This window comes from Pezoporus wallicus, unplaced genomic scaffold (assembly GCF_028554395.1).
Source record: "Pezoporus wallicus isolate ANWC-B61680 ecotype Strahan unplaced genomic scaffold, APGP_CSIRO_Pwel_v1 contig_13414, whole genome shotgun sequence".
NCBI lineage: Eukaryota > Metazoa > Chordata > Aves > Psittaciformes > Psittacidae > Pezoporus > Pezoporus wallicus.
Window position 1 is genome coordinate 122,551 of NW_026635828.1, and position 17,121 is coordinate 139,671.

The 17,121-nt window shown below is 37.9% G+C and overlaps 1 protein-coding gene across 5 annotated transcripts in view; it reads right to left on the minus strand.

Annotated features, from left to right (window-relative positions):
* Positions 1-17,121, minus strand: part of JAK2 (Janus kinase 2) — a 68,805-nt gene that overhangs the window by 21,032 nt on the left and 30,652 nt on the right. For all 5 annotated transcript variants that reach the window (XM_057398345.1, XM_057398347.1, XM_057398346.1 and 2 more), the window contains 11 exons: positions 14,516-14,673; positions 13,129-13,240; positions 11,301-11,487; positions 9,767-9,894; positions 9,153-9,287; positions 8,233-8,320; positions 7,309-7,436; positions 5,972-6,110; positions 4,362-4,513; positions 3,212-3,362; positions 2,389-2,525 (listed from right to left, as the gene is read on the minus strand). In XM_057398345.1, the coding sequence (XP_057254328.1) occupies positions 2,389-2,525; positions 3,212-3,362; positions 4,362-4,513; positions 5,972-6,110; positions 7,309-7,436; positions 8,233-8,320; positions 9,153-9,287; positions 9,767-9,894; positions 11,301-11,487; positions 13,129-13,240; positions 14,516-14,673 (1,515 nt within the window). The remainder of the gene's footprint in view (positions 1-2,388; positions 2,526-3,211; positions 3,363-4,361; positions 4,514-5,971; positions 6,111-7,308; positions 7,437-8,232; positions 8,321-9,152; positions 9,288-9,766; positions 9,895-11,300; positions 11,488-13,128; positions 13,241-14,515; positions 14,674-17,121) is intronic.

Genomic DNA, 17,121 nt, shown 5'->3' on the forward strand with positions numbered 1-17,121 from the left:
AATTTGCTGATGATACCAAGCTGTGCGGAGCAGTCAACATGTTGAAGGGAAGGGATGTCATCCAGAGGGACCCTGACAGGCTGGAGAGGTGGCCAGTGCCAACCTCATGAAGTTCAACAAAGCCAAGTGCAAGGTCCTGAATGTGGGTCAGAGCAATCCCAGGCACAACTATGGGCTGGGCAGAAACTGGACTGAGAGCAGCTCCGAGGAGAAGGACCTGGGGGTGTTTGTTGATGGGAAGCTTAGTGTGCACCTGCAGCCCAGAAAGCCAACCATATGCTGGGCTGAATCAAAAAGAGTGGCTAACACAAGAAGCATGTGGACCTACTCAAGTGAGTCCAGAGGAGACCAGAAAGATGATTGGGGCTGGAGCACCTCTGCTATGAAGACAGGCTGATAGTCTTTCAGTACCTAAAGGGGACCTACAAGAAAGCTGGAGAGGGACTTGTATTTATAAGGGCCTGTAGTGACAGGACAAGGGTGAATGGCTTTAAACTGAAAGAAGAAAGATTTAGATTAGGCACTAGGAAGAAGCTCTTCACTATAAGGATGGTGCAACACTGGAACAAGTTGCCCAGAGAAGTTGTGGCTGCTTCATCCCTGGAAGTGTTCAAGGCCAGGCTGTATGAGTCTTTGAGCAACCTGGTCCAATGGAAGCACCCCCCCCCCCCCCAGGGCAGGGTGGTTGGAACAAGATGATCATAAGGTCTCTTCCAACCCAAACTATTCTATGATGATTCTGTGGTTTTTTTCCATCTTCCTTTGTGCAGTCATCACCTACCACTCTGTTCCTCTCCCTATGCTACACTACTGTTTACAGTTAGAACCAAACCATCTGCAAACACAAGTAGTTCTGCCATTTCGCCTTCATGCTTGCTTTCACTAGTAGCTGGAGTCAAAGGAATATACAGCTATCACGCCAATAAAAACCATAAACCAGCAAGGAGCCACTCTGAGAAAATGGTACTTGGTGAAGATCTACCACCTGCACCTGGTCATCTCTCTAGGCATCACACAGGCAGGCTGCAGTGACTTGCAAAAGTAGTAACCAAATGCAGATTTCTAACACTAAAACATTCAAGGCCTAGATGTATCTCAAAAACATTACTGAATTTAGGGACTGCGTATTCAGACTTCCCTGAATACGGATGCATAAAAACCCCCGAACTCCACCAGTTCTATGGAAGTGTCGTGGTTTAAACCCAGTCAGGTAATTCGTTCACTCACTTCCCCCCCTTTCTTGCCCTCCCCCTGCTCCCGGAGGGACGGAGAGGAGAATCGAAAAGAATGCAACTCCCACAGGTTGAGATAAGAACAGTTTAGTAATTAAGGTATAACACAGATCACTACTGCTACCATCAATGATAATAATGATAAACGAAATAACAAGGGAAGAGAATACAACACCTCAGCACCAGCTGACCGATAACTCTCCCCCCCCAGCCCGACCAAGCTCTGACCCATACCTCCTCCAGCCCTGCAGTCTCCCAGCCCTTCCGGCTAACTCCCAGTTACATCCCGGGCATGACGTGCTGTGGTATGGAATACCTCTTTGGTCAGTTTGGGTCAGGTGTCCTGTCTCTGCTTCCTCCTGGCTTCCCTCCCCCCTGGCAGAGCATGAGGCTCACAAAGTCCTTGGCCAAACCAAAACATCGCTATCAGCTCTGTTCCCAGGCTGAAAGTCAAAACACAGCACCGCATCAGCTACCAAGAAGGGGAAAAATGACTGCTACTGCTGAACCCAGGACAGGAAGACTGTTCTGGAGCCTTTTAAAATGAATATCATGTATTTAAAAAAGAAACAAAAATCTGTCACATGCAGCTCTGCATTACTGAAAAAGATTTTAGCCTTTCAGTATGACTTGATTCACTGTAGACACCATCTATCCTTATTCTAGCTAATGATATTGTGAAAAAGATCTAAAAGGAATCGTAAAATCAGCTAGGCTGGAAGACTTTCAAGACCTTCAGTATCATCAAGATCAACCATTACACCAGGACTGCCAAGACCAACACTAAACTGCCAAGACCAACACCACATATACATGGTTTCTGAACACTTCCAGGGACTGTGATTCCACCCCTTCCCTGGGCATCCTGTTCCAATGCCTGATTACCGTCTCTGTGAAGAAATTTTTCCTACTATCCAATCTAAACCTTCCCGGGTGCAGCTTGAGGCCGTTACCTCTTGTCCTATTACCTATTGCTTGGGAGTGGAGACCGACACCCACCTCACTACAACCTCCTTTCAGGAACTTCACATTGTGGTCAGATGTGACTGAAATTACTGATTTCTGTAGCAAAAGTTTCAATATAAATAATATATATGGGGTCATGGTAAAAAGACAGTTCTTTCCTAGGCAATTAGAGAATTTCAAAATATCCTACCTTTCCAAGTTGCTGTAAAAACTTAAGATGTCTCTCTTCAAACTGTGTTGGGTCACGATCTTCAAAAGCACCAGAAAATCCAAGTGCTCCAATTCTCATATTTGGCAACATATCACTTTCTGTTAAAAGCTCATAATCTGAGTGATAGGAGGAAGAAGAGAAGAGAGAATGGGAACAGGAGGGACAGAGAAATTAATAGGAGATGAAGAAACATTATAATCTTTTCATGTTATACCTTTGCCTGGCATACCCCAAGCTCAGCAGAGTATTAATAACAAATGTCTACATAGTAATTTGCAGTCAAAGATGAATTACAAATAAGCCAGATGACTTGTCCTAACTCACAGCAAGTCTTGCTTTAATTTCCCAATTTTCTCTTTTTACAGGCCTATTACATTTCAAATTTAGCAACTATTATGCAACAATTCCACTGCTGCAGAGGGCAGAAATGAGCTTGTAATAACATGCATCTTCCATTTGAAAAAAAAAAAAAGTATTTATTTTATTAAGAGAAAAAAGACAGTTAAGAAGCATAATAAACTTGGTTTAAAGACTAGAATGTTTGGGACAGGCAATAATCAAACCAGAAAACTGCTCTGAATAATAATGCTGACTTTTAATGTGTTCACCTTTAGAAAAAAATAAAAAAGTTCAGAGTGTCTAAACACAGTGTTTAAAACAGTCACATAGTGTCCTTACAAACTCAGATTTCTGGGGGTGCTCTGGAGAGTGGTTGTGGATCAAAATACCAAAAAGGAGGGCACCAACCAATGGGAATCAGGGTCTTTTTGTCTAGCGTATTCTTCTTGTAGCACAGACTCACCTGGAGTGAACAAACTATTCAAGTCACGTATAATTGCTCTAAATGAAGGCCTGAAATCTGGCTCATAATCCATACAGTTGTTTATAAGGTTTGCTAGTTCTGTCCAGTTGGGAGCAGGAAGCTGGTGCCTATCTTCATAAAACTGTAGTTTCTGGAATTAAAAAGGTAAAAGGCAAAAGATACAGCTCTCAACCTAGACTTGTTATCTCATTAAATGTACATCTGACCAATTTATGTGAAAAGCCAAGGATGACAATACAGCTATGCTGGCATAATTTAGAGTAATTAGTTCAGAAATTCCAAGTCAGTTACTGGTGGAAGATAAGAAAATAGAGAATGATACTGAGAAAGATGATGTCTCCTTTACTGGTGATTTCATAAAACCTCAATGGGATAGATCCGTTAGAAAATTCTATCCACCTGTGAGCTTGCTAAGTTCCTCCAGCTGTAAAAGGCTTTCTGAGTATTATTAAAGAATGTGTATTAGTAGAGCAGAGGAGGGCAACTTCTGAAATACCTAGTTATCTATAAACTAAGTCTAGGTAGACATTGGAGCTTATTGTAAGAGCTGATTACAACACCTGAGAAATCAGAACAGGCTTTGTGAGAAGGTAACAGCCATTTTAAATATAATACTACAAACCTTTTTGTAGTGTAGTAAAGGCAATAATCTTTTTTTTTTAATTGAGGAAGCAAATATGTAAGAAAGAATATTTTTATGGAATGTGTTTCCCCTCCATGCCCTGCCCCTAGTTTAAATAGTCAACATTTCTGGTTTAGCTAAAACAGTAGAATTTTCTGCAACACACACAGTCTTAAATACTCTAAGATATTCAATTATTAGAACAATGCTAATTAAAATCTATGTATATTGTTAAGAATACTTTTTGTCTGAAGTCATATGCTGCTGCAACAAAGCAACAGAAACATGAACAAGGTAATACTGGCAATACTGTACTTTGTCCCCATGAAAAAAAAACAAACAGCATAAAAACAAACCTCAATCATCACTTCTGATGATAAACTAGCAGTAAGTGTTCTTTTCCTATTGTGGTAAAACACTTTACAAGCTGACACAGTTACAGCAACAGATGTCTTAAATTAGAAGTGTTCAAAGAACTGTTATGACTGCAGACTCAGTAATGCTTACTCTTGAAGAATCCAATGCACTCAGAGGTTTATCTCCTCCACTACAGATTTCCCACAAAGTAGTACCAAAGCTCCATTTGTCTGTGGCCAGGCTTAATTGTTTGGGATTCTCAATACATTCAGGTGGCACCCATGGTATCCTCTCAAGAAGAACTGTGCAATCATGCAAAGGAAACATCATGTTAAGATGAATAATACAACCAGAAAATTCTCTAACACATTTGATTTCTTTAAAATGACTTCAGAATACTTAGGTATATCATTCTGCAATGTGCTTCTAACAGCTTCACAAGTTTTTGTTTCTGCCTAAAATACCTCAAACTACAGAATACCTACAAAAATGATATTTATGAATGAGAGTGGAAGACCACTAGTTTTATTGTAAAATAAGCCTAATGTTATGAAACTGCTTTAACATCATTTCCATTATTTTTGATTCAACTTCTGCATTTCCCCCAGTATTACTGAGACCTACTAGCTACTGCGAGGAAACTAGATGGCAAAGAGTAAAAAGTACTCTGCTAGAGGTTGGCACATTATGGCACAGAAAAGACTCCATAACAAGGAATTGTTTCTCTTTACTTTCAGCTCTGAAAGCTTCATTGTCCTGGGTTCAGCAGTAGCAGTCATTTTACTCCTTAGCAGCTGGTGCAGCGCTGTGCTTTAGACTCCAGTCTGAGAATGACGCTGGTAACATAGATGTTTTCAGTTGTTGCTAAGAAATGCTTACTCCGATCAAGGACTTTTCAGTCTCATACTCTGCCTGTGAGGAGGAGCATGGGAAGCCAGAAGGTAACAGAGACAGGACACCTGACCCAAACTAGCCAAAAGGGTATTTCCATTCCACAACACATCATACCAGTATAAAAACTGGGGGGAGTTACCTCAAAGGCCCAGATCACTGCTTGGGTAGGGCTGGGTATCGGTCGGTGGGTGGTGAGCGGTTGTATTGTGCATTACTTGTGTTTATTGTTTTATTTTCCTTTTCCTTTTTTAGTTTTATATTCTCTCACCTTGTTACTTCACTTATTATCATTATTATTGGTGGTAGCAGTAGTAGTTTTGTGTTATACCTTAGTTACTGGACTGTTCTTATCTCAACCCGTGGGGTCTACATTCTTTCAATTCCCCTCCCCATCCCTCCGGGAGCAGGGGGAGGAATCGGGGGGAGTGAGTGAGCGGCTGTGTAGTTACCAGTTGGGCTTAAACCACGACATTCACCAAGCTATAAAATATGACAATTTAATCTTGATCAATAACAGGATACTAACCCCAGCAGCTACCTGCAGACACAAAAGACTTACTCATGGTACCTAACGGCATCCTGATAGTACTAACAGTGGGAAAAAAAAAAAGTTGAAAATGAGAACAGTAAGGAAGAAACCTCACACAATGGAGAACTGTGGCTTTATTTCCTGTAGCTATCCGATGATAAAGAAGATACACTCAAACCTGCTGACTAAGACTGAAGAGTTTACTTCAAAAAGACATACGGAAGAAGGAACTTTTTGTAACAGAAGTACCTGAGACAGTGGTCAGAAAAATAAACCCACCCCAAACTTATTTTTCAAGTCAAAAGCATTAAACAAGAAAGCTGACACGAAGACTTACTATCTCTTGGCAAGACTGTAATACTGATGCCAGGATCACTTAGTTTTATAAATGGAAGATTTCCAGACTTCCTGTCTTCTTCTCTGATAAGTAAGATGTTTTTTGCACAGACATTCCCATGAACAAGGCCTTTATCCTCCTATGAACAGGAAAGCATCTTTTATATACTTAGAAAAATTTTATGGTTGAAGAGGTATTTGAACCAGTACTTTACAGCATGAGGGAAACATCAGGAAATAAAACAATGACCACAGATTAAGTTGATCAAATCTCAGACATTTCATCAATTTCTCTCAGTTACAGTTTCTAGCTAATTTTCACTCGTTTAAATTATCTACCTGAAGTTTCTGGTTTAAAACTATTTAATGTATAGTAACTCAGAAGGATACTGATCCATCAGTATGATCCATTTAAAATAAATCTAAGAACTAATAAATTTAAATTGGGGCTGTTCAGCCTGGAGAAGAGAAGGCTGCGTGGAGACCTCATAGCAGCCTTCCAGTATCTGAAGGGGGGCTACAAGGATGCTGAGGAGGGACCCTCCATTAGAGACTGTAGTGATAGGACAAGGGGTAATGGGTTAACACTTAAAACAGAGGAACACTTAAAACAGATATAGATTGGATATAAGCAGGAAATTCTTTCCTGTTAGGGTGGTGAGGCACTGGAATGGGTTGCCCAGGGAGGTTGTGAATGCTCCATCCTTGGCAGTGTTCAAGACCAGGTTGGACGAAGCCTTGGGTGAGATGGTTTAGTGGGAGGTGTCCCTGCCCATGGCAGGCGGATCGGAACTTGATGATCTTAAGGTCCTTTCCAACCCTAACTATTCTATGATTCTAACTTAATATTTAAACTCTATTAAAGGGAAGATTCATCTAACCACATATTCTGTCTTGAATAATGGCTTTTTTTGTTGAACTAAACCGACTGTAAGGTTGGGACCTAATGCACAAAAAAGATGTACTAGCAGTCTGAACAGCACAATGTTTTCCCCACCCAGTGGTTAACTACTAACACTACCAGGAAACAGTTATGGTTCAACATCATGAGGTGAGGTGGGAAAAGCAGGAAGGACTGATTCCTGGAAAAAAGAAAAAGAATTTTTACTGGAAATGTGTTTTTATTTCATGCTACACCATTAAAAATTAATGGGAAATTCAATCACACTCTGTGCAAGATAAGAAGGATCTGTCCTTGGCTATATGGTATACAGCCAGCCTGTTTTAAAATACCCTCCAGAGTTTCAAGAAGTAGGGCAATAGCTCAGCTATTCTATACTTATTAGCCTGAAACATTTGAATTCAGACATTAACAAAACTGAAGAATAAATTACTTACCAGAAAATGCATGGCTAATGCCAACTGTTTGGCTACTTCCAGCTTCCACAAGATATTGATAACATTTTTGTTCTTTTTCAAGTAAGTGTCCAAGGATCCAAACTTTACATATTCTTGTACAAGGATGTCTGATTTAAAATAGTAAAAAGAGTAACAATTAAAACCAAGAATAAATAAAGGAATTTCAGGATAGATTCATTACTCTAGTATTATCCACCTTTTCCTTTGATACCTCGTTAGTTAACTAACTATAAATTAGAAGCTATATGACATCTGAGAATTGCCACAAACATCCATTTTATAGAATGCAAACTTTTTATAATTATGTGAAGCAATTTTCATCAAATCTGTACACGAAGTTTGTAAGCCACAGAAAAAAATAACAGTAAGCCTCTCTTCCTATTTCTTAGTAACTGTGTCTTGCCAAACTAACAATTCTCTTGCCTTCACAAACAGAACTGTCTGTAGAGGTCAGCTGTAATACAGGGAGAAATAAGTAACCATATACGTCTTTAGATATATTTTTTAATTATATACTTATCTACCTGAAATTTTACATGCAGTCCCTGTGCATGGTACAATAAATAAACTAGAGAAAACACTCAAGGGCTTTCCGGCAAAGAAACTGGTGTAGTAAATACTTGGCCAAAACTTTCCAAAATGGAGATTTTCAGATGGAACAGATATGATTGTGAGTAATTTACACAGCTTACTATTCACACAGATTGTATTTACACAGTTTCTCGGTTTTCTTTGTCACTGTATTAATTAGTTCTGACACCAAGACTAATAATGCAATGTGAACATGTATTGGGTATCCAGCTGGTGTGACAAGTTGTTTTGTTTCTTTTCCCCTGCTTATACCCCAAATCAATGGCAAAGTCTGTATAAAATTAATACAAAAAAGAATTAATTTTTACTTACTCTCTTCTCCACATACGCAGACTCCATAGTTTAACACCAAATGTTTGTAAGAAAGCTGGCTCATCATACTTGCTGCCTCAAAAAAGGACTTTGAGGAAGGAGAGAGATTTAGAGAGAATAAATATCACTGGAAACACCCCCACCACAAATTGCATAATTTCTAGTAGTTTATTAAAGCCATACGCATTTTTTTAAACATTTTATCTTCCATCTCACTGCAAAGACCCTGTGTAATATATTTTATGTTTGCGGTTGGTTTAGGGTTGTCTATTTTTTTTTTTTTTTCAATAACTGATAATCCACATTTCAGAGAGGTTAGCAATCTCTTTTTCTGCAAGCAGGTATATATCAACATTTTAAAAGGAATCTTTTCTTCCATTTCAGTTAACCAAGTAAACTGTAGACAAATTCATGACACACTATTCAGTTTCCAATTCATTCTTTCATAATGCACTATGCAGTTTCCAATTTATTTCTTCATAGCACCTTATTAAGTTCGTCCACTACTACCAGACCTTACCTAACCCTTCAGAAAGGTTTTGATGCTTTTATTTCTTTAGCCATTTTTTTAACTCTCCTTAGTGCCATCTCCAACTGCATTTGCTTGTGTACTGATTATTCACCCAAAAAAACAACAACAAAATTAGCACATTTTCCTTCAGGAAATATATTTGCATTTCTGCACTCCTGCTCTTTTTAACAACTGTTTTTCACTTACCTTTAGAATATATTACCCAGCTTATTAAAATTAAAATGCATTGTAGTTTATTTATTGTTTTCAACTGTCCAGAGTGTATGTCTACACTGCTTGGTTCAACATATAACCCTCTACCATATAAAAAATACTCACTTATTGTAACAGCAGTAATGCTTAGCACAGCATGCACACACATTACACAGCAGCCAACAATCACACCAACCTCAGAATAGTTTCTATGCACTTTATCCAGAACCTTTAAAAGAACTTCAGTTTGATGGAGCTGGCCATAGTCTCCCACTTCTTTCCTTACACCTTTGAAAATCTTTGTAAACGTTCCCTGTCCAAGACTCTCCTCCTAAAAGAAAGGTAGAAAGCAGATGGGGAAAAAATCAGGAATTTCTGCCTGTTTTGCAGAAGATCTCTTAACCAAACACCCTAAATGATGTATATGCCAATCTTCACAGCTAGCACACCTCTAGATTCAAACTGAGAGGACAAGGAAGCAACTACATGAGAAATGGCTTAAATCTTTGCTTATTTTTTACTGACAACAATGACCTCAGGAAATAACTTGTTGCAAGAATCAGAGAGGAAGAAGTTCTGTTAAAGACGTATTTACACATTCCTATAAGTAAAGAAAACTAATGTAGAATTAAAGGGAGGGAAAAAAAAACAACTTTTCTCTCACAATTTTAACTAAGGGAAGATTACAGTAAAATCTCCTAGCTCAGTAAATCTTCTAGCTCAGATAAGGCTCTTTTAAACTTACAGCGAGTTTTTTAAAACTTAGTGTGCATTAAATCTACCAGTGGAAGAAGTAACTAATGGACTTACAAATATCAAGTCCTCATTCCGGATTTTGTGAAAGACCATCTGGTTGACATTATTGTGTCTCTGTAGTGTAGGTGATGAAGGTACATCAGCAACACTATTGCTTCTGAAGACTAGGAGATTTGACTTATCTGTGAGAAGAGAGTGGGGAGAAAGAAACCAAAGTAAATTTATAAAACATAAAACGAAACCAACATTATTTCAGAAGGTTTATTAATGAGAAGCTGTTAATGCAACAAAACAGGTATCACACTGGAATCAGTTTATTCAAAAAGCCACACCGTATTTCATTAAACAAATTTAAAGTCCAATTTTTTCTAGTCAGCAAAAGCATGTAGGTTCATGCAGCTATTTTAAGTTTTTTAAATACTCCTACTTTTGACAAACATTCTGAAATCATTCCTGCTTCCTTTCATATTTCAACCTCTGCTGTATTTGTAATAACAATATGGGACAGAAAAAGGGGAGGTAAGTCACCTTCTTTTATATTACAAAGTTTTGGATGTGCCTATTTTTCTGATGCTTCTTAAAGCTTTTACATATTTTTGCCCTGGGAGTACTTTATTGATTCTCATTGCCTTATGCCTGCCAGAGTAATTATTCTTTGAGTGATCCTGAAAAAAAGACTCTCCATGAAGTAAAGCAAGTCTGTTAGTAAACTAAAGCCAACAGATACATATTTGTGGGTATATGTGTGCATGCACGTGCAATCATATTTATGCAATAATTTAAAATTCTGATGCATATACACTTTTGGTTTTGATGGAAATATGGTTGCACTATTATCCCCTGTAATGTGCATATGTATTTACTTGTCAAATCTTTTCTAAGCTTTTTAATCTATTTGCTAATTTCAATCAAATTTGAGAGAGAGAAAAGTGGTATCAAATAGTCTGTTCTCTCATGTTTTTCATTAATAAGAACTTGGATAGAGACAAAGACTACATTAACGTAAACAGTACTGCTAATAATAAGCAAAAAAAAGGCAGATGTTACCAGAATTCATAAATAAAGACACTATGAAAATCAAAGCTAGTCGAAAATCTTTTATTTGCATTAAAGCAAAATCCACTACTAAAACAAGGGCTCTAGCCCACACGTAATTTTCAGTGTTAAAACGAAGTTGAAATCACAGTGCAGCCTTTGTATAATTCAGCTATCAACAAGAAAATCACTGGCATTGTTGGTTCCACTGCTTATAAACTGTCCTTAGAAAGAAATTATACATTAGGTAGGTCTTTCCTTCTCAAGGCATGAAAACACATTACTAAAGAAGAAATGCTGCTATACACAATCCACTGCAATTAAGACACCAGTTTTCCTTCTAATTAATGAAACTGGCTACCCTGATTCTTTCTGGAATACCGTCTTATAACAAAGTAAAATCTGGCAGACAACAGAACTGAAAACTATGATGAATAAATAGGTCAGCAAAATTTTAAAAAACCCATACAAACCTATCTATCTACCCACCTGAGAATCATTTAGTTTTAATTTATTTTTAAATCTTAGAAAATGCTTACAAATGATCTCTTACCTTTTGGTTTTGGAGGACAGCATTTGACAAACTGGAAAATTATACTGTCTGAACGGACAGTTTCTGTCTGGTAACAGGTCAACAGATCTTTAAGATTACTGAAACTTCTCTTGGTTCCACTAAGATTATATTCTCCATTCTCATTCTTTGTAATTAAGCAGTGCTTATAATCAGTGGTATTCTCTCGCTGCAGAGATTATTTCCATTAAAAATAAAATCAATCAATATTCAGTATTTGAAAGCTTATTTAAATGTATAGTACTCTGCTAAGTAAAGAAAGAATGCTTCAGCAAAATATTACTATAATTTGTTATTTTGTTCTCACTACATAATACTGATTCTGAGAAAACATGACTCTACTCCCATCACTGGAATTAGTATACTGATGTTAAGAAAAACAAATGTTACGAAATGTGCAAAGATGGGGCTGAGAAAACAGATAACGAATCCTAGGAAAAATCCTTCAGAGCTACCAATGACAGCTTCTTCACCCTTACATGAGGTAATATCAAAACAAAATTTTGTTGGAAGTAACAGCCCAGATATTCATACTCTATGTCCTTCTGGCAAGCATTTCTAGACCTCAGATGTATTTCTTGTTTTCTGTCATCTAAGCAATTTGTTTCCAACACATATTTTCAATATGCACTGAGTTATTTTTACAATGAGCCTTGAAAACATATCACTAAACATTTTTAAACAAGAGGAGCTCTTAACAGTGCTTCCAACAAATTCTGAATATCAGAAGCCTGCTAAGAGCTTGCCAGAAAGACTCAGAACAAGAGGAAAAAACCAAACAAACCAACATGGCTAGGTCATTTAATTGTAGGTTTAACTCACAAGCTTGACATGCAAGACTCTTGAAATCTGTTCAGGGACTGATCTCTCAGCCTAAAAAATTCACTACCAAACACACTTCACTGACTGGACATAAAGATTTTGTGACACTGATCTTAAAATGGCTGTTTACTTCTGCATCCACACATTAAGGTTATTTTACCATTTTCAGAGATGTACATACTTCTGACAGTATTTAGTGACCTTGCTAGCTTGCTATAAATCAGAAGAAAAGCTCATGTATTACCTCTATTACTTTAGCTCTATTACTTTAATTAAAGACAAGCACATCCTTTGAACAAGATAATGTAATTATGTAACAGTAATATTAAGGTACTGTATTATTGCTAAGTGCAATCTCAGAGAAGAGGTACTTCTGGTTCTTCAGCTGCATGAAAATTGCAGGCATCTCAAGGGTGGCTGCCACTCTGGCTAACACAAGATACCCAGCAGGAGATCTGTGTTTACATAAAAGCTGCAAAAATCCAGCTGGCCTAGCACTGAGGACCGGGAAAGGACCCAAACCCAGAAGAACCTGTGAAGGAGAGAGACTCTCACATCACCACGGGCTGTATACTCAGTCTATCTAAGCCCTATTCAGAAAATGAAAAAAGAAAGGGTCAGTGGAAATCCTAGTGAAAAAAAATTCACTAAAAAGCCCCAAACTTTAAAAAACAAAACAAAACCCAACAAACTGCTCTACCACCTAAACAAGTACTACATTTCCAAGAGCTATGTCACCATTTCCAGGACTCTCAAGCTCTCCCCTCCACCTGTCTTACTCTCCTAAGCACATGCTATGTGTCATTAGCAATTACTTAACGTATTTTGATGTTTCTCACAAGACCCTGAAACCTGGCCAATCTGACCAAAGTAGCTATGGAATATACACGTTCTGAAGAGAAAATTCAGAACCACCCACTTAACATCCTCAGCTTATTATTATAACACAAAAAGATGACACAGGTACTATGCAAGGCAGAATACAAACCTCTATAGCAAAGGTGAGGAAGTATTTTTTAAAATCTTTAGGACTGCAACGAAGAACGTAGAAGCCAGTCTGATTACCCGCTTTCTTCAGTTTACTGATAGCAAAGTCCATGCTACAGTAAAAAGAAAATGTTTAATATTGCATAATTTCAAAATAGAGGAACATCAGAGATTGGCCAATAAGCACTACTATGAGATACCTAATACAACAGCAATTCAAACTCTTCATTTTTTACAGCTTCAAATAATCTTTTTGTCCCTTTGCTTTCCAATATTCAGAGACATATATACAGATGTAAAGGGCAGTATATTAATTTTTTTTAACACTGAAAACACTGCAATTATTTCTTTGATGAGAAATCTTACAGTCTAAAAAATATGTATCTCATGTCTTATGATATGATTTTCAACATCATATCGTTATTATGGAAGAAGTTGTAATAAAGCTGGCTAATGAATAGCAAAATATTTGCCTAGGTGAAAAAGGTGGGTTTAACTTGGAAAGGACTAATGAGAAAGAGAAGCTGAAATAGAACATAATTTATTACTACAAGAATAATTCCCCTTAAGCCTTGCTAACTGACTATTTCTACCCATCTTATGAAGAATAAAATGGCTTGGAAAGATCTAGAATCATTGCACATCCTTATAAACACCCTAAATAAATACATAGCAATAGTCACTGGTGCAAGAAAAGTGGTTAGAACTGTATAGGTCTCTATGCCTCTCTTCCATCTCTTCTGAAGGCTACAGCATCTATCCTCTTTCTGGCACTGGGAAATTTACAGAACTATTCTGTATTAGCCAAGTAGACAGTGCTAGTTTCATGTAACATATCCTGTATATATCAGTTTAAAGCTTTCTGTAGCTAAAGCAAACACACACTTTATTCTGCAAAACAAAACATTTCTAAGCTCCCATGTGTGTTTATGTGAACAACAATACTACAAGAACTATTAACTTGCTCGAATATTGAGGAAAATGTTATCTGAATTTGCCTTTTTCCCTTGGTAAATCAGATAATAAAACTGCAAGAGGCTGCAGTGAAAACATGAGATCCTCTGTCTATGACACTGTATGCTGCTGCCAGGGTAGGAACTATAATTCCGTAAAATCAGCATCATGACTTTCCTGACTGTATCACTTGAAGATAAAATGAATTCTAATGGAAAAAAAAAAATAAAACCAGAACCTTTCTATTTACTTTTAATACATGAAGAAAATATTGCATTTTTCAAAGTGAAAACTAAGAGGAAAAAATGTAAAGCATTTTATGTTACATAAATTTAGTAAGTACACATTTCAAGATGTCCATCATAGTTCACAGTCAACTGAAGTTCACCTTTCAAAAAGAATATCACCTCGTTTTATTGCTAAAAATTGCTTACAAAATTGGTCCATGGCAGTTGCTTTGGATATTTTCAAGAACTGATGGTGGTGCTACTTCTTTACAGAGATAATGGTGGGCATCTGCAGTTAATCTGTAATATCCATCAATTAATGATACAAAGGAGAGAGCTTCTCTTAATGACTGGAATTCAGCCTCCTGTTAAGTTGCCAGGGGAGAATGAAGGGCAGAGAGAATGAGAGAGACAGAAGAGAGAGGGAGAGAGGGAGGGAGGGAGAGAGAGGGAGAGAGAGGGAGAGAGAGAAAGAGAGAGAGAAAGAGAGAGAGAAAGAGACATTCAATTTTAAATAGGCAACACAAAATTCCTGGACACAGTAATGGTTTAAAAGACACAATAAAGATATAAAAGTAGTTTTTAACTACTGTTCATATAGTTGTACTTTCCCAGTGCCACCCAAAGCTTGTTAGCAATCTTCAGTGTTCAAAATAAACCACAAAACAATCTGCCGTAACAAAACCCTTACTCTATATATGAAACAGCAGAGGAATGGTAACAAGAGGGAATATCTGAAAGGGAAAAACTGAGTAGATACAACTCAGCATGGCAGACACCTACCACACTGGCAACATGGTGTTGGGTTTTTTTTTCCTAAAAGAAAGGCTTTTCTTATCAAAGGGGCTGCCTTCAAGTAGCAAATTAAAATCTCTAGAAAGGTACCTGCCTGAAAATTGAACTACTAGTAAGCAGAAACTGGATTCCTGAGCTAGATCACTACAGAAGCTGACTGTTAACTTCTATGAAGAGAGGTACAATGGATGGAAGCCAGGGGAAGAATTACCTAGTTAAAGAAAAACAGGGTGTGGAAAAGGTCTACACAGAATACATTGAACTGGTAAGAGCAGGGCGAAATTAAATCCATCTGTAACGATATATTTATTACTGCCAATAAGGGAAAATAGGGTCTATTTTAATAGAATTATCTATATTATCTTAATACATTGACAGTTGTACGAGAGCATTAAAGGCTGTCTCTACTTCAACAGAGAAGTGTTACCCTACCATCTACACAGCCATGTTGGATTTCATTCAGTAGCATAGTCCAAAAGAACAGGCTTTAGTACATGCTGTACAAGTTTGCCCATGACACTGGAGACACACTTAGTGGCTGAACACAATTCCTTGGCGAGATCTTTGCTCGACAGCAATAAAAAGCTAGTGCTCTTGATCATATGCCAAGAATTGTTTTATTGAAAGAGGACTTGGAAACAACTATCTTTCCATTTCTTATACAATCAGAAAACCCACAAACAACACCCTAGAAATCCAGCCATTTTAATGAATCCATACATTCTAAAATTGTGTAAATACATTTTGGTAATGAATTCTATTAGCTTTGTAACAGGTTAAACTAAATTCACAAATTTTAATTTACATCACCTAGTTTTGGTATGTAAAGTGTCCACTCAAAAATCATTAGCAAAAGAGCAGCTACCCCACTTTTCCTGCTCTGCCTTCCTCTTCACTAGCCTTTTTAGACAAGCTCTTAGTCACTTTTACCCTCACAAGCATATGCAGTCAATTACCACTACTGAGAATTTTTAAAGAAAATCTTAATGGCTCAAGGGAGCCTCTTCTGTGTGAAAAGCTATTAAGCTCTCAGCAGCACAGATATTTCAGCTACTCTTCTGTTTCAACAAAAAGCCTTGCAATATTTCAAATTCTTAACATGCTAATTCTGTGCCATTAATCCAGGAACTTAATGTGAATCGTAATTCTACTATAAATGAAAGCAAACCATATACTTTTCTTTTTAAAAAAGCAACACCAGAGAGACAATAAAACTAGTTAATTCTTACTGAAGTATTTTTTGAATTTTAAAAATACGTTTTTACAGAGAATAGTACATAAGTTGTACAAAGGTTTTTCACAAACACAGAAGAGAAGGAAGATCTCTAGTAACATAAATGCCAAGATGGGGAGCCCTGAAAACCACATATCAGTCACAGAAATAAAAGAAACAGCTTGTACTGGGTTTGAATGGCAAGGTTTTGGTGTGGGGGAGGTACAGCCGTGGCTTCTGTCAGAAGCTGCTAGAACCTTTCCTGTGTCCAACACAGCCAATGCCAGCCAGCTCCAAAACAGACCCACTGCGGCCAAGGCTGAACCCATCAAGGATGATAGTACCACCTCTGTGATAACCATTTAAGAAGCAGGGAAAAAAACTGCTGTGCAACAGCAGCCAAAGAACGGAGTAAGAATATTTGAGAGGAACAACTCTATGTACACCTAGGTCAGTGAAGGAGGGCAGGAAGTGCTCCAGTCACAGGAGCAGAGATTCCCCTGCAGCCCATGGTGCAGCCAGTGGTGAGGCAGCTGTGCCTCTGCAGCCCATGCAGACCCACGGTGGAGCTGATTCCACCTGCAGTCTGGGGATGATCCCACACTGGAGCAGGAGGATGCCTGAAGGAGACTGTGACCCTGTGGAGAGTCCACGCTGGAGCAGGTTTGTGAAGAACTGCAGCCTAAGGGAAGAACATGCACTGTAGAAGTTTGTGGATGACTGTGCCCCTTGGAAAAGATTCCATGCAGGAGCAGGGTGAAAATGTGAGGAGAAAGAACATCAGAGACAATGCATGATGAACTGA